The sequence below is a fragment of the Euprymna scolopes genome, chromosome 22, assembly GCF_053919585.1.
Source record: "Euprymna scolopes isolate OS-2025 chromosome 22, ASM5391958v1, whole genome shotgun sequence".
In the NCBI taxonomy this organism is placed as follows: Eukaryota; Metazoa; Mollusca; class Cephalopoda; order Sepiida; family Sepiolidae; genus Euprymna; species Euprymna scolopes.
This window is the reverse complement of record NC_136503.1, coordinates 6,851,827-6,868,149: the sequence shown is the minus strand read 5'-3', so window position 1 is coordinate 6,868,149 and position 16,323 is coordinate 6,851,827. Positions and strand designations below refer to the sequence as shown.

The 16,323-nt window shown below is 30.4% G+C and overlaps 1 protein-coding gene across 2 annotated transcripts in view; it reads right to left on the bottom strand.

Moving 5' to 3' along the window:
- Nucleotides 1-1,333: 1,333 nt before the first annotated feature.
- LOC145243871 (endoribonuclease LACTB2-like) overlaps nucleotides 1,334-16,323 on the bottom strand; it is a 72,398-nt gene continuing 57,408 nt past the window's right edge. For both annotated transcript variants that reach the window (XR_013862967.1, XM_080106942.1), the window contains one exon: nucleotides 1,334-1,738. Coding sequence is in view for 1 of the 2 variants with exons in the window: in XM_080106942.1 (XP_079963068.1) it covers nucleotides 1,680-1,738 (59 nt within the window). In the remaining variant the exon portion in view is untranslated. The remainder of the gene's footprint in view (nucleotides 1,739-16,323) is intronic.

Sequence of the window (16,323 nt, the reverse complement as noted above, 5' to 3'; positions counted from 1 at the left end):
CTATATATAAAATTTCAAGTGTTTAGACACAAAATTGTCGGAGGAGTTTGGTAGAGTTCTCAAAGGTCAAATTGTTGCACTTTGACCCCTTACCAACCAAATTTCTGGCTGAAAATCGATCACATAGATTTTCCCAAATCTCAGTACCCTGTATATCAAATTTCGAGTCTGTAGACTAAAAATTGGCAGAATTATTGCATAGGGAAATGTACACACACACAGATACGTTCACTTATATATATATATATATATATATATTATTTACAGTAAGTTAATTTTCACTAGAATGTGTATGTTTTTCAAGGTTCTGCGAATTCAATATTTTTTATTTGTCTTTATGAACATAAAACAATTTCATTAAAAAAAAAAATTATAAATGATCAAACTGAACCAAATAGTAGTACAAAATTTTTGATTCTCAATTTTTTTAAAGTTTGAATTGCAAGACAATAAATTTGCTAAGATTCCAGCAGCACACCATTGGTTAATATGGCTGAAAATATTTTGCACAATTCTTTCCGGTTTATAAATTCAGAACAGAAAAAAAAGAAAGAATCATTTATTAATTACCAGGGTTGCAGAATCCGAATGTATAAGGTCCAACTTTGACTCATAGCATTGAAAAAAAAAAAAATCTGATTCCAACTCCTACAAGTCCAAAATATCAAACTCCAACTTATTTTAAAGTCTTTTGGATTTGTTTGTTTTGTAGTTTAAAAAGTCTGACTTCAATTTCTAGCATTCTTAAATGTCAGACTGACTTATTCCAACTCCAAAACCATGTTAATTACATTCGTTTTCTTCAGACAATCTTCCTCAACTACATTCATATTTCAAGTATATTTTGATCTTCAGGTGTCATGGTCATTTACGGTGATGTTTTACTATATAGAAATATAATTGTTTTTGTTAGTTGTGTGTTGAATAGTTTCTGATGTTTCATGTATAAAGCCAAGGAAATGCTTATTTTAACATTTTTTATATCCATTAACAGTCAAGCAAATGCTTATCTCATGCTATGTTCATGAACTTATAAAACCTGTTAATCAGATGTAAATGCATATGAAACACTGTCATATACAATACAAAAATAATGAACCACACTGATTTCGGAATATGGGGAAAAACATCACCATAAATGTTAAAATAGATTGGAAGAAAGATGGAGAGCAAATCAATTGAAACATAGTTAAAATATCAAGCTATCATTGAAGACAAAAGTCCAAGCAAAAACAAGACAAATAATGATTACATTTTTGTCAGAATTTGGAGGGGATAAAACGTTATATTTATAAAGGAAAAAATTTTTTTTTTAAATAAATAAAAACAAAAATAAAACAAATCCATTTTTTTTATTATAAAATAAGTTGTCATTTCAACTACTGCAAAATCAAGTGTTTTATTAAAATAAATTTGGACAACAATTTAAACTTTGATTTTACCATACAATAAAAAAATATTTTTTTACTACCTGTAAAAAAAAAAAAATGAATAAAATAAAATAACAAAAATAAAATTAAAAAAAATTAAATTAAGATTTTTTTAAACTAAGGAAAAAAATATATCTTTCAATTGAGTGGGATGTTAGAAATTACCAAAATTATTTTTATTCTTTATTTGATTAAATGACTTTCATCTTTGTGATTCAAATCAAAACTATTTTCTAAAGATGATCACATTCATAAGGAAGGACGGTTCAAAAAGCGCCATTTCTGTGCTGCATTTTCCTCATAGGTTTCTGTGAAAATAAAAATATAATCAGAGTGAATACAATATTTTATATAATTACTCCTTTCTACAATATATATATCTATGCGTAAAATGATGTTTCAGCCATTGCTGTTGAACACTATATGACTAATCTTACTGTATATGTTCACCAATTTGATATAATGTAGATTTTAAATTCTCTTCTTTTTCATGTTAATTGATGATGGCCTAAGGGTTGAATACCACATAAGCGATCACTAGATACTGCAGAACACCTTTGCTTAACAGAATGAGTTTAATAGATTGCTTTAATAGATTTAGATTTAATAGAACATTTTTGGGTTCGTTTCATTAGAATTGTACACCTCGCATTCGTTTTTATGCGATCTTATTCACCCCATTTGAATAAAACCATTTAGTTTCTGAAGGAAAAAGAAAAAAAAAGAATTCGGTTCCTTTTTAGTATTGTGCATTTTTTTGCCAATCATTCTTTCTCGGATGATGAGTTGGTTGAAAGCTAACTCCGCTGATAAAAAGAAAAAGATAAAGTCAATGCAAGAGAAGACAAAAAAAAAAACAAAAAAAAAAAAAACAATTGTAATTCCTCTCCAACATGCTTCTTAATTTATTCAAAATAATTACGAAATTTTGTATAAACAGAAAGCCATTCATATATATTTAATATCCAATCAAAGGGAAATTATCTCAATTTTATTGTAACAAATTACCTCCCTTTACAAATTGGAATAACTGCTGGCCATGTGCATTATCCTGTTGCTATGCTTTTATCCTGTGCTTAATATTGTGAGTGAAAACTAAATACAACAAAACTTTAGTGGCAACAACAAAAAAATCGATATGGGAGTAGACAGATATTAGCAGAAGCATCATGTAGAACCAATAATATATTTAAAGTCATCCTGTTGACTTTATTCTAAACGTTTTTAATCATGAATTTAAGTCTTCCTTTCATGATTGCGATATATAAATTTAGTACCCCTCAAAGAATCATGAAATATATATAATTTATAATTAATGGTTCCCATATTGTGTTCAATTCTATACTAGGCTATTAATTGATCAACATATGTGCTGCGTCTGTTCACAGTTATTTCTATAATTTTAACTTCATCCTATACAGGTAGATGGTTTCCCTTTTCCCGCTATATGTTATCAATCATACCCAACTTTTTAATGTTCTTCTAACCTTACTTTAAGTGGACGACATGTCTCACCTTCAGTTTTTCTGCTTTGGTTGTCTTCCCTGTGGTCTTACACGGCTACTAATACATATTTTCAAATCGAAAAATATTAAGAAAACTGCTCTAAAAGGCAAGAATGGCCAAGAAATGTGGGGTCATTATAGAATAAATTTTTATGCAAAAATAATCCCCCTCTACTCTAAAATTCTAAACTATTTTTGCTGCCAATTTTTCTTTTTTTTTTCCCCCCACTAAGTTTTTAGGGTATTCACACATAATCGCCTAAAAGAGCAGAATCTTAATTTTTTCTGTTTTTTTATTGGCAGTTATAAAGTCATTTATTACTAGAATTAAAGTTCAAAAGTTATATTTGAAAACCAATATTTCTTGAACATTTTATATAATATATTGAAGCATTCAATATATTTTAGATATTTCAATGACAATTTTACAGTCTTTGCTTCTGAGAGAAAAGCAATAATTTTTTTCGATAATCTCAATTCTCTCCACACATCATTATCATTTACTATGGAAAAAGAGAAAGAAGGTTGCTTGCTTTTCCTAGATGTTTTGACTTGATTGAACGTAGTAAGAATTCTTTTCTTGCTACAGTTTATCGCAAACTGACTTTCATTAGTCTAGAAAAATAGGGATTATTAAGATATTAGTATACAGAGCTCTTAGAATTTGTTCTTCCAACAAACTTGAACATGAATTGAATACTGTCAAGCATTTTCATTCGTAATGGTTATCTGGAGAATTTGATTAATTAAACTATTAATAATCAAATGGAAAAATACAATTCTCCTTAACTTAATTGTCCAAGTGTCCTATTTATTTAAAACTACCTTGGATTGGAGTTGCTAGTCAATGCTTGGGCAGACGTATTATTAAGTCTGTAACAAATTGCATTAATTTTAAATAAAAGCGATTTGGTTTTTGTTTTGTTTTTTTTTTTGTTTTTTTGTAAAATAAACGTAATTCACAAAAACTGTTGATTTCAAACTAACCTGACAACAGCTGCTGCTTAGGTAGTAATCATTAGTGCTACTATTGAAATCGTTTGTTTTTGCTAAAAACGAGTTACAATTTGCGGAGAGACCTTATTTAAAAACATTTCATACCAAAAGAGAACTCAATACAAAATTGATTTTAACGCATAAAAATAATAAAACCATTAATTTACTCATTACTTGTGGTACAAAAAATATTTTTTTAAACATTGTTCAAAATATGTAATGTTAAAGTTTCCTTTTTAAGACAACAAAAAACGAATAGATAAATTTATTTTGGACTCACGACAATAAGCGAGATTGATGTTTTTTTTTAATTGTTTTCTAAATTTCATGATGAAATTCCTCAAAGGAATGGTATCGAGCTTCTAAACACAGCATGGGTAAAAAAAAAAAAAATCTGACACAAAATGGCCGTTTCATAAGATTAAAATTTTTATCATTACTTTCTTAAAAACTCTTCAATGCACTTCAACACCAAAAGCAGTAATAGAAAGAGCAAATGTATCAACAACTCCACCGGCAGATATCATATTAGATATAAACAAAATATTAACCATCATATTATCCAAAGACCCCAACCACATGGGAGACAAAATAAAAATGGTAGGCAGATTTGTTACAACTGCAGGTATTCGGCAACACATGTATCACACCAAGAGGCAGAAGTGTAAAAACTAATAAGACAAATTTGGGTTTGTTTTACAATCCGCAAAGGTACAAAAAAGTTGTCAAAAAACAAATACATAACAAATAAATGTTATCAAAGGCAAGATAAGTTACTTTTCTACCTAACTGGATAAGGTTTTAGTGTTTTTATTTAATGTAAAATATTTATTCAGTTCGAAAAACAAGTAATATTAAGCTCTACCAAAGAACAAATGACAGCAATGTCTTTGAAGACTCAATAAAGACTTCAAAATAAGAAATAAAACAAAATGGTAATAGAAACCCACCCTATAAATGTTACTGTGACATTTATTGCATGGGTTTGGAATCTAGCTAACCTATATATTTTATATATCCATAAAATTTTATAAGATTTATATGGTAAGTATCAATTTTCAATATGTACTTCAGTGCTTAATATGCCAATAGAATTAGATATATCTTTATATCTTTTTTATGGTACAAAAACTATACAGTGCTTTGAAAATAATATACAAAAAAAAAACCAGGGGCCCTTTCACCAACGAACTCATCAGGAGTTAATCATTAAAAAAGATCAAAAGATACAAAAAAATGAATTAAATTGTCACGCAAGAGTAAATACTCAGAGATATAAGAATTAAAAAAAAAAAAAAAGAAGAAAAGGACGAATGGAAATTCGCATGGAATACAATAATATAAAATATATGTACAATCGAGATGGTGGGGGTATGAGAAAGATTAAAATATATTTCCAAACAAGTCTAATGATTTAACAGATTCTTTCTGTTAGCAAAGTGACGGCTTGCGTGAAAAAATTGAAACTGACTCCAGAATCTTTAAATGATTTTGAAAGTCAGCCCAGTCAAATATTCTGAAACAATCCATTTTATAGACATTGGCACAAGCTGGATTTTCAATTAGATGTTGGCCAATGGCAGATTCCAAAGCAGAAGGGCGAAAATGATGTGGCTTGCCTTGTATATGTTGGTTGATGTAGATTTGCAAATTTAAGGAGGTTCAACCCACATAGCCAGCAGCACACTTACAACTGCATTCATAAATAACATTATTTTGCATGATGCGGGGCAAACCATCCTTAGTAACCAGAGGCAATGCCAATTTTACACCGAAAACCAATCATAACACAACAGACGAGAAACAATTTGTTACAGACTTAATAATACGTCTGCCCAAGCATTGACTAGCAACTCCAATCCAAGGTAGTTTTAAATAAATAGGACACTTGGACAATTAAGTTAAGGAGAATTGTATTTTTCCATTTGATTATTAATAGTTTAATTAATCAAATTCTCCAGATAACCATTACGAATGAAAATGCTTGACAGTATTCAATTCATGTTCAAGTTTGTTGGAAGAACAAATTCTAAGAGCTCTGTATACTAATATCTTAATAATCCCTATTTTTCTAGACTAATGAAAGTCAGTTTGCGATAAACTGTAGCAAGAAAAGAATTCTTACTACGTTCAATCAAGTCAAAACATCTAGGAAAAGCAAGCAACCTTCTTTCTCCTTTTCCATAGTAAATGATAATGATGTGTGGAGAGAATTGAGATTATCGAAAAAAATTATTGCTTTTCTCTCAGAAGCAAAGACTGTAAAATTGTCATTGAAATATCTAAAATATATTGAATGCTTCAATATATTACTAAACATTGCTGAAAACGACAAATGAGCACATAAAGATGTTCACAGAACAAGGTTGCAACTTATGTAAACATTCAACCAACCTGAATGAATCAGTAATGCAATATTTAGTGCATAGAGCATGAACTGGTTCTATAATAGTCAATAGCCACTGGGTTAGGGAGTGTTGGGCAAACCCCGTCATAGACAAAATAGGTCTAAGCGGGAGACCTTCTTTGTGTATTTTAGGAAGGCCATAAAGTTTAGGCCTTAATGAACCAAAAGGCCTTACTTTGTCAGATCTCTTTGGAAAACTATCCTTTCTTATAGAAGCATTAAAGGCACTTCTGGATCTTAATTTCATTATTATAAGTGTTGTTGCAGGTTTCAGTAGGGACTATGCAAACAAACTTATCTAGCTCATTCAAAATAACTAATTAGTTATTTTATATATTAAAAAATATATAGAAAAAGGGCGGATGTACACGAATGCTACCCCTGTAGCAAAATACGCATCGGCTCTAATGTTGTACGTTGTTCGACTGAGGAAGAAGTTATTTTTACAAGGAAAGAATTTTTGTGTGTGTGACCTAGTTTTTTATTATTTATTTTGGCTTGAAATTTGTGCATGATTTTTTTTTATTATGATTTTATCTGTTTTTGTTTTTTCTTTTTTTTTTTTGGTGGATATGTTTCTTTTTGCCGGAGTTTATACAATTATTAACAGGAAAATTGGTGAAAGTCAAAATGGAATCCGCACTATTTTTAAATATTATTTTCAAGTTAAATTATGTTCACGGGACTATAAACCATTCACAAAATTTTGTGGATCTGCTTACTGGTGTTTACATCAACGATATTGAAGCCTACTGGTTTCGCATTAAAAGAATACATATCGAGATCAGTAGGAGAAATGAAATGGTCTCATGTCGATGAGGCTTATAACATGAAAAGTGAAAAAATATTAAATAATTTTGAAACATTTTTAGAGCATGTTCATGAAAAATATGGTAATTAAAAAAAATCCCAATAAACTTTGGGGAAAAAAAAACATGTTTTGAACAATTGAAATTTTGAATTTTTATTTTTGAATAAAAAATAATTATTAAAACAAAAACAGTAGTGTTCTCATCGAGTAGTTTTTATTTTATTCAAAAAAATAAAAGGTACTCATTCAGCCGTGCTGAAATAATGACATTATTTAGAAAGCCATTTTTAACATGTGGACGGGAGGATGTTGTGTACCTATTTTGTACTTTCACCTAACAATTTAATAAAAACAGGTATCATAAAACTTTAATTAAACTTGAAAGAACTATTTAAAAATAGCGCGGATCAATAAGTGCACTAGCACCGAATAACATTTCACTGTGTTTTGATCTACGACATTCGATGAGAGGTACATACTAGCTAAAGCTTTTTTTGTTTATAACCATAAGTGCTAATTTTGACTTTCACCAATTTTCCTTTAAAAAATAATTAGAAACTCATCAAACATTGGGCAAGGCAGTTAAACAATTAAAAAAAAAAAATAACGGTAACATAAGTGCATAAGCACCAATTTTTTTTTTTTTTTTTTTTTGCTTTGCTTTCATTTTGTTTGTTTGTAAAATCCGGCAATAAATAAATAAATAACAAAAAAATACAAAAACAATAATAAGAAAAGGGTATCATAAAACTTTAAAATAATATTTAAAAATAGCGCTGATTCCATTTTGACTTTCATCAATTTTCCTGTTAATAATTACATAAACTCCAGCAAAAAAAAATAAAAAAATAAAAAATATCCATCCCCCCCCCAAAAAAAAACAAAACAAACAAACAAAAAACAAAAGAAAATCATAATAACAAACATCGGTGAAGCTTAGATAAGTAGGTCCCGCAGACGAGCATCCTTCTGACATTCGGAAAATTTAGGTTAACAACCAGTGAAGTAGCATTACAAGTTGATTTTTTTTCTTTTTAGATAATTGTTATTTTATCAACTTGTATGAAAAGAGCTATGTAAAAGATGCTTAAAACCGTTTGAATTATACAAATACCATCAGTAGTTCAAAAGTTATGAGAATTTTAAGTGCCAAAATTTAGGCTTTTCCATGGACATTTTTCTGTAGAAAAAGTGGGCTAAACTCAACATTTCAAGAAATTTGGTAATTTCACCACCATTTATTTATTTTCCAAGCTATCCTCATGAAACTTAGCACTCTTATGTAAAATTGTGTGCTCTTTCTGATTATGCAGTCAAATCTTATGTATCTCTTTACCATAAGCCATGAATTATAAATTCAGATGTACAAATTTCAATTTTTTTAAACTGGCGCATGGTATCATACAGTGGGTGTCTATTTATGAACAAAACTAAGTATTATAGTGGTATTTAAATATAGCTTTATAGAGAATAGGCATTTTCCTGCCTCCTCACCAAAGGAGAGCTTAGTCTGGGGTGTAGCCATTGAATGCCTAAAGAGCATTCATGGCCGGTATTTACTACTCCTCTCAAAGAAAAAAAAATTGAGTAGATATGAATTAATCTCAGAAATAAACCAAAGAAAATTTTTCATATAGATTTTGGATTTCTGTAAAAAAATGGAAATTCCCATAGTCGACCAGAATTTATGCATTTTGGGACCAGTCCAATTTTTAATTTTGTAAATCCTCTCTATCTGGCACAAAATATACCCCTATTTTCTGAGATGCAACCCTAAATCATACTCTACATGAATCTTCAATGTAACTTTCACAGTACCAGGATACCAGGAATCCTGATAAGCAACAAGTATATATTCACCAGTTGATGGTAATTTTTGTCATTTCTATTCTGTTGTTTTACTGAAAATTCACTTATGTAAACAAAGAAATAAAACGGTAATTTTTTTACCTGTTTCCACCTTAACATTTAAAATGATTACTTCTATAGGTTTTAGGGTATGCTGAAAACGAATATCGCATTTAAATTTTCTGCAAATAAGTAGTTTTCCGAATATTAAGCAATGTCATTTCTTATGTTATCGCTAGTGGCCATCTTGGTAGGTGCAAGCGCAACCCCGAGAAACTATGCACAAACGCGCATACCAAGCTGGCCACCAGCAATAATGTAAGAAATGACATTGCTTAATATCTAGAAAGCTACTTATTTGCGGAAAATTTCAATGCGATATTCGTTTTCAGCATATCCGAAAACCTTTAAAGGTAGTCATTTTAAAGAAAAATGTTAAGGTGGAAACAAGGTAAAAATTTACAAAATGCATCACAATGAAATTCTTTATCGAACCGCCTAATTATTATTATTTAGATATCCTCAGTTAAAAAAAAAATGGGTTTGTTTTACAGATTCGAAAAAATAGTCTTGACAATGAGTTAAAAATACATTTAAGTTTCACAATATCTTTTTTTATTTAATTGTTAGGTAAAAGTACAGAATAGTTTACAAAAAACACCCTTCCTTCCCCATGTTTAGAATGGGTTTCTAAATAATAACATTATTATTTCAGCATGGTAGCATAAGTGCACAAGTACTTTTTAATTGTTTTTTTTTTTTTTCAACCACTAAAAAACACAATTCTACTTTAAGTACAAATAAGTAGTTAAACGCATGTACTTAATACATTGTTTTTTAATGCTTTTAGTGCATGTGTACTAAAAGCGTTAAAAACAAAATAGTATTGTTTGGAAATCAAATTTGAAAAACTTGAAAATAATTTTTTTTAAATTGACGAACTCAGAATAAAAAATGACTCGTCTAGTAAGACGAAAGCAGAAACAGTTTTCTATTTTTAAGAGAATGCTTTAGTCAGCTCAGCGCATGACGCGCTTAGCGACCGTTTTTCCTTAAGCGAATTTGATTTCTATAAAAGATAACATTTGAAATAAAATTCTGCGCAATTAATAATTATCAAATATTTACATATTATATATGAAAATAATTCTGAAACTATTATTTATATGAAAATGGATGATGCAGATTTATCTCATCAATTTTGAAATATTCTTTGTCAACTTTGCTCGGTCGTAACTTTGCTTCTTGTGGTCGTAAAAATAAAAATCAAACACCAGTAGAGATGGACTTCTTTGCTTATATAACCTGTAAAATTTCAGCCTTATCCAATCAAATTTAACCCCGCGTATATGTCTCCAAACGTAACGTATAAAATGAAAACATTGAAAAAAAAAGTGTTTCCCTTTTTCATTTTTTACCAATTTTTCATTTTTAACTTGGAGCATAAAAATATTGAACGCATAAAAGAAAAATAAATTCCAATCATTGGAATGCTTATTTTATTCTCTTTCCATCAATGTAATTCTTTTAAAAATTGACCAACAAATAAAAAAGATATGACTCGTTCAAGCACATTAGGTATGTAATATTGCCGATGTCCACGAAAATACAGCATACGCTTGTAATGCTAAGTGAAGCTACGGAAAAGTAACCCTTTTGAATGAAGATGGATACAAACAATATTTTCAAAATTTCTTAATTTTACTTAAAAATAAAATATAAACATATATAAACAAAATATTTTAGAAAATAATTTAATTTTAAATAAAAATTGATTGTAAAGATTTTTTTTTTTTTTTAATAATTATTGAAAAATATTGCAAAGTGTTTACATAGCTGGTTCTTTGGGATAATAGGGGTGCCTGAAACCCCGCTTCCAAAAGTTTTATGGTGGACGAAAAACGTTTTTCAGCCACCATATTACTTCCTATTTACCTGCCTCCCCACAAGGGCAAAGTTAGATACTAGGTCGGTTTTTAATGTAGACAAGCATTTATTACTAAAAAAACAAAATGGTGAAATATAAAAGCAAGTTAAGCTAAAAGTAAAAAAAAAAAATTTTTGTTTTAATTTAAAGAATTAAAGAAAAAATTCAAAGAAATTTCGAAACTTATTAGGATAAATAAAGATTACCTTTAAAGTAATTAATAAAATTCTTGTATATCATATTAAATATGTTATGAAAAGTTCTATGACGTTTTTATCATAAATTTTTGAGAGCATTAATCTCACTTCAAACAAACAGTTCAACTTAAAAATATAAGAGAATCATAATGAAAGAATTGTAAATCTAAGGTATTTTTTAACGATGCGATTCTGATACCCCCCAAATATGATTCTTACGATTAACAATTCCGATTAATCGCCCCACCACTAGCTTCAAGGTTTGCCAAATATTGGGAGAACTGAAAGAAATCAAAGAAAGTTAAGAAACTCTTTATTCTGAAGAGGAAAGCAGACTTAGAATTAATGTAAGAATCAAGTTGTCTGTTTAATTTATTTATTTCATCATAGAGGAAAGCGTTCAATTGTAAAGCTAGGTGTAACTTTGGAAGCAAGAATTTCTTTATTAAAATAAAATGGAGAGATTTTTCTTCAAGACACAAAGGAAAGAAATAGATAATCTAATCGACCTAATTTTCCTCTTTAAATGTGAAAAACAATTCATTTCTTTGCTGTGAGCATCGCAGCACCGATTTCACAAGAATTTAAATAACTTTGTTTATGGTACAAAAACTATACAGCACTGAGAACTGTGTGTGACAATTTAATTCTTTTTTTTTTTGTATCTTTTAATATCCTAATGATTAACTCCTGGTGAGTTTGTTGGTGAAAGGAGCTTCTAAGGTTTGTTCGTATATTATTTTCAAAGCGAGATATATATATCAATTAACAACAAAATTATTTGTACACCAATTAAATTTTAATATTTTTATTCTTAACATGCATTTTAATCACCAACTGCATAGTTTCAAACGGATTAGTTCTGCCATGGTTTTGATTTGAATTCTATCGAAAATCTATGGCAAGAATTGGAAGTTTGAATAAATCATTGGTCACCAAAACACCTAAAAAATTAGTATGTGTAATCATTAAAGAATGGAAGAAAAAAAAAAAAAAACAATTGTGCAAATTTACAAAATGATTTCAACAAGTTACAAAGATTAAATATTAATACAGTAGACCCCAGGATACGTTTTTTTTTCAGGTTACGATGTGGAATACAATGTTTTTCCGGCCCCTGGTTATGGTATTTGCCCCACCTTACAGTGTTTTTCTTTTTTTTGTTTTTTTTTTACATAGGAATCGCCACTTATCAAGGCCAAAAGGCCACTCGAGGATAAGGGTTAAAGAGTTCACAGTAGAAATTGGACAATATAGTAATCGTTAGAAATGGAAATTTGGTAAATTTGTTAACTTATATGGAATGGCTCATCAAAAATTTGTTTACGTTAGACTTGAAGACAACCATATTGTAGTCAGCTGGAAAGCAGAAAAACAATTCCATAGGCGTGCAGTTCTAAGAAAGAAGCTTTGCTCATGGAATCTACGCTTAGGTTTAGGCACAGATAAAGAGTGGGGGAAATTAGTGATAGTGTTTTCTGTTAGACAGGTGTTTCTTGTGAAAGTTTGGTGAGGAGGGGGGCATAGATTGGAGCTCAGCCAATCACTTGCCATGAAAATAACGATAAAGCAGAGACAAACTCGCAACATCTCTTCTGTGAGAAAGAGGTTGCAGGGAAGAGAAAAGGACATCCCCTACGAGGCTACAAAGTCTATTTTGAACTCAGGATAAGTCTTTTCTAGCAGCTCCTGCCCAAATGTGGCAACAGTCCTTGGATGTACCTGGCTCTTATATAGATAGAGAATTGCATCAGCAGTGAGATATCTACTGGATCAATAGACGGATCCCACCATTTTTCCAGCAGCCTTGGCAACGGATTTAATGTATGTGTTCCATTTAAGATCAGGAGTAAAGATCAAGCCCAGAAGCTTGTCAAAACATGTGGCCTCCCCAAGACGAGAGCCATTCATTTCAATTGATGCCAGATGAGGATCAGAACGTTGATGATGTAAAGATAAAAGCTTGGTTTTATATGTATTAAAAGAAACAAGCCACCTCTTTCCCCATTGTACCACTTGCTCAAGATCAGAGAAGAGAGAATCAGAGAGAATTTGGTCATTTACGGTCTTAGATGTGCTACCATAGATAGTAGTGTCATCATCATAGATGTCTATGAATGATGTAAGGATGTGATTTGGAAGATCATTAATGTAGATCAGGAAAAGAGTTGGGCCCAGGATGGACCCCTGAGGGACTCCAGCATTAATACTGAAAGCTTCTGATTTCTGCCCATCAACAACTACTCTTATGAACCTACTAGAGAGAAATGATTTAATAATTGAGAAGACATTTCCAGCTATACCGTAGCTGGAGATCTTGTGAAGTAAACCTTTATGCCATACTCTATCAAAGGCCTTTGATATGTCAAAAGCAATTGCCCTAGAAAGGTTGCCTCCATCGAGAGATTCACTAATCCTATGAGATATAACTGTAAGCACATCTGCTGTAGATTTAGCAGAATGGAAACCATATTGCGTGTTACTAAGAAGGTTATTTTTGCTGAGATGGTTGATTACTTCTCTATTTAACACAGATTCCAGCAACTTAATCATGACGCACAGGAGACTTATTGGCCTGTACTGAGAGGGAGATGAGCGATCATCTAAATTCTTAAATACAGGGCATACTGATGAGATTTTCCAGGGTGATGGGAAGCAATTCTCCTTAAGACAACGTTTAAACAGTTTTGTAAGGATGGGCGCTAGTTCTGGTTGAAGTCTTTTGAGTACTATAATTGGAATACTGTCAGGGTCGGTTGTTTTACTGGAATCAAGGTTTTTGATTAGCTTGGCAACATCACGTACATCACATTGTTTTATTTTTTATAATAGATTTTTTTTTTGTCCATAAATGTTGTTTATGTGTTGCAAGTTGATAGCCTAAACAGATTAGGAAATTATATTCATTTTCAGTTAGTGAGAGGGGCATCTTTCACCATACCTTCCTTTAAACACGCCAAATGGACTTTTAAGTACAATACTTAATATTTTTAAATTATTTTTTTTTAAATGGAGAGTAGACAATTGTGGATGCGTTATCGGCAGCTCCCTTTACTCTTGCTTCTCTTTATTTGTCACTCAGTCCTCATAATGAGTGATTTTTCTGGCAAAGGGAGAAGGAAAAGCTGCATTCTAGGTTGGTAGTATTTTGCGTGAACAGCCGCCAGAGATGTCGGAAATTTTCTGTTTCTATGTCTATCCTTGTAGCCATTCAGTAGTGAAGGATTTACTAGAAAGTTACTTATAATGTTATTTGATTATATACATGTGTATTATATACTGTACTGTATTTTGTTACTAATTTTTAATATGTACTGTATAAAATTTTGCTTAGGTCCCACCATACGACAATTTCACCTTATAATCCCTAACCCGGAACAGGGGTTCTACTGTACTAGGAAAAATGATCATTTTGCAATTTTTATACAAGTTTTTTTTCTCTTGTTTGTTTTTTGTCATAATTATTTAATTTATCCTAAAACTGAGTTTTATATTCCTTTGTACTCAATAAAAAAAAAAACTTTGGTACTATAGAAGTATTACATTTTAAAAAATAAGTAAAAAAAAGTATTCAGTATTCATGGGTGTATGAATAATTTCATTATTGATTGTCTATATTTTGTAGTTAGGCAGAATTTGGTCTTTCACTATATAATTAAATACATTATTGTCAGGTTTTCTTGAGTTTCTTAGTCAGACCTTTACTCCTGATCCAAGATAGAATGTACATCAAATCTGTTGCTAAGGTCACTGGAAAAATGGTGAGATCATTCCACTATTCCAGTAGATATCTCACTGCCGATGCAATCACTACCTATATGAGAAGTACATTCTAGGATGGAGTATTGTTGCCATACCAGGCAGTAGCTGCTAGAAGCACCTTATCCTGCCTTGCGAGTTCAAAATAGATTTTGTAGCTCAGTAGGGGATGCCCTTTTCTCTTCCCTGCAACCTCTTTCCCATAGAAGAAACATTGCAAGCTTGTCTCTGCTCTATCATTATTTTCATGACAAATGCTCATCTGAGCTCCAATTTATGGTCCTCCCTTGCCAAACTTTCACGAAAAACACTTGCCTACTTGTAACCACTATCAATAATTTTCCCCACTTTTTATCTGTGCCTAAACCTAAACGTGGATTCCATGAACAAAGCTTCTTAAAACTGCATACCTGTGGAACTCTCCTCCATTTGCCTGCTTTCCGGTTGACTACAATATGGTCATCTTTAAGTTCAATATAAAACAAGTTCTTGACTCATCCCCTTAAGTAATCCAATTTACCAAATTTCCACTACCAACAATTACTACGATATTGTCTCATTGACTACCATACATTAACCCTTATCCTCGAGTGGCTTCCAGGCCTTGATAAGTGGTGACTTCTTTGTAAAAAAAAACTGAGATGAGGATTGATTATTCTTTTGAAAATTCGAACAAAGTTTTGCAAATCAAAGTGCGAGTTACATAAATAAATTTTTTAAATGTATTTTGTTGTCTAGAACTTTTTTGTTGAGCTTTTGATTAAAGTTTCAGTCATCTTCTGGTGGTAATTGTAAAAGATGTGTACATAGTTTGGAGGTACAAATGGGGAGAGAGCTTTTTAATGTTTAGAACACAGAAAAAGATTCGGATTGGAGGAGACCGTATGACATCATTCAATTTTAATCATGCTAAGATGTGACCACATTTGTTACGGTGACAAAGTTACAATTAAATGAATAATGCAATTTAATTAAATTGTTTTGTTTTATGGCATATCAACCCTTTTTGGATTATTTAATGCTGAATCTGGTGATTTTGGAAGAAAGGTTTCAGGCCTCAAGTTCTTTATATCTTCAAATATTTATTCATGGTGTTTAGTTTGGTTGTTTTCTAGAGAAAAATTATTTTTGGCTTTGCAGAACATTTAATTTTATGAAATTAAAGAAAAAAATAATAACATCAATGTTTGGTGCATTTTATATAAAGCAACAGATATCTTCAAACATCCTAGTCTGGTACACTCAATAATTTAATTAAATAGATATTGCAAAAGAAACTAATAAACTCAAATTAAAAATAAATAATATAATAAAGATAATTTAATAATTATTTAAATAATTTTAAATAAAATGGATAAGTAAAATAAAGGAAAACATAACAAAATAAAATAACAAGTAAAAAAAAAAGATAAAAACTAAATATAAAATATAACAAATTACAAA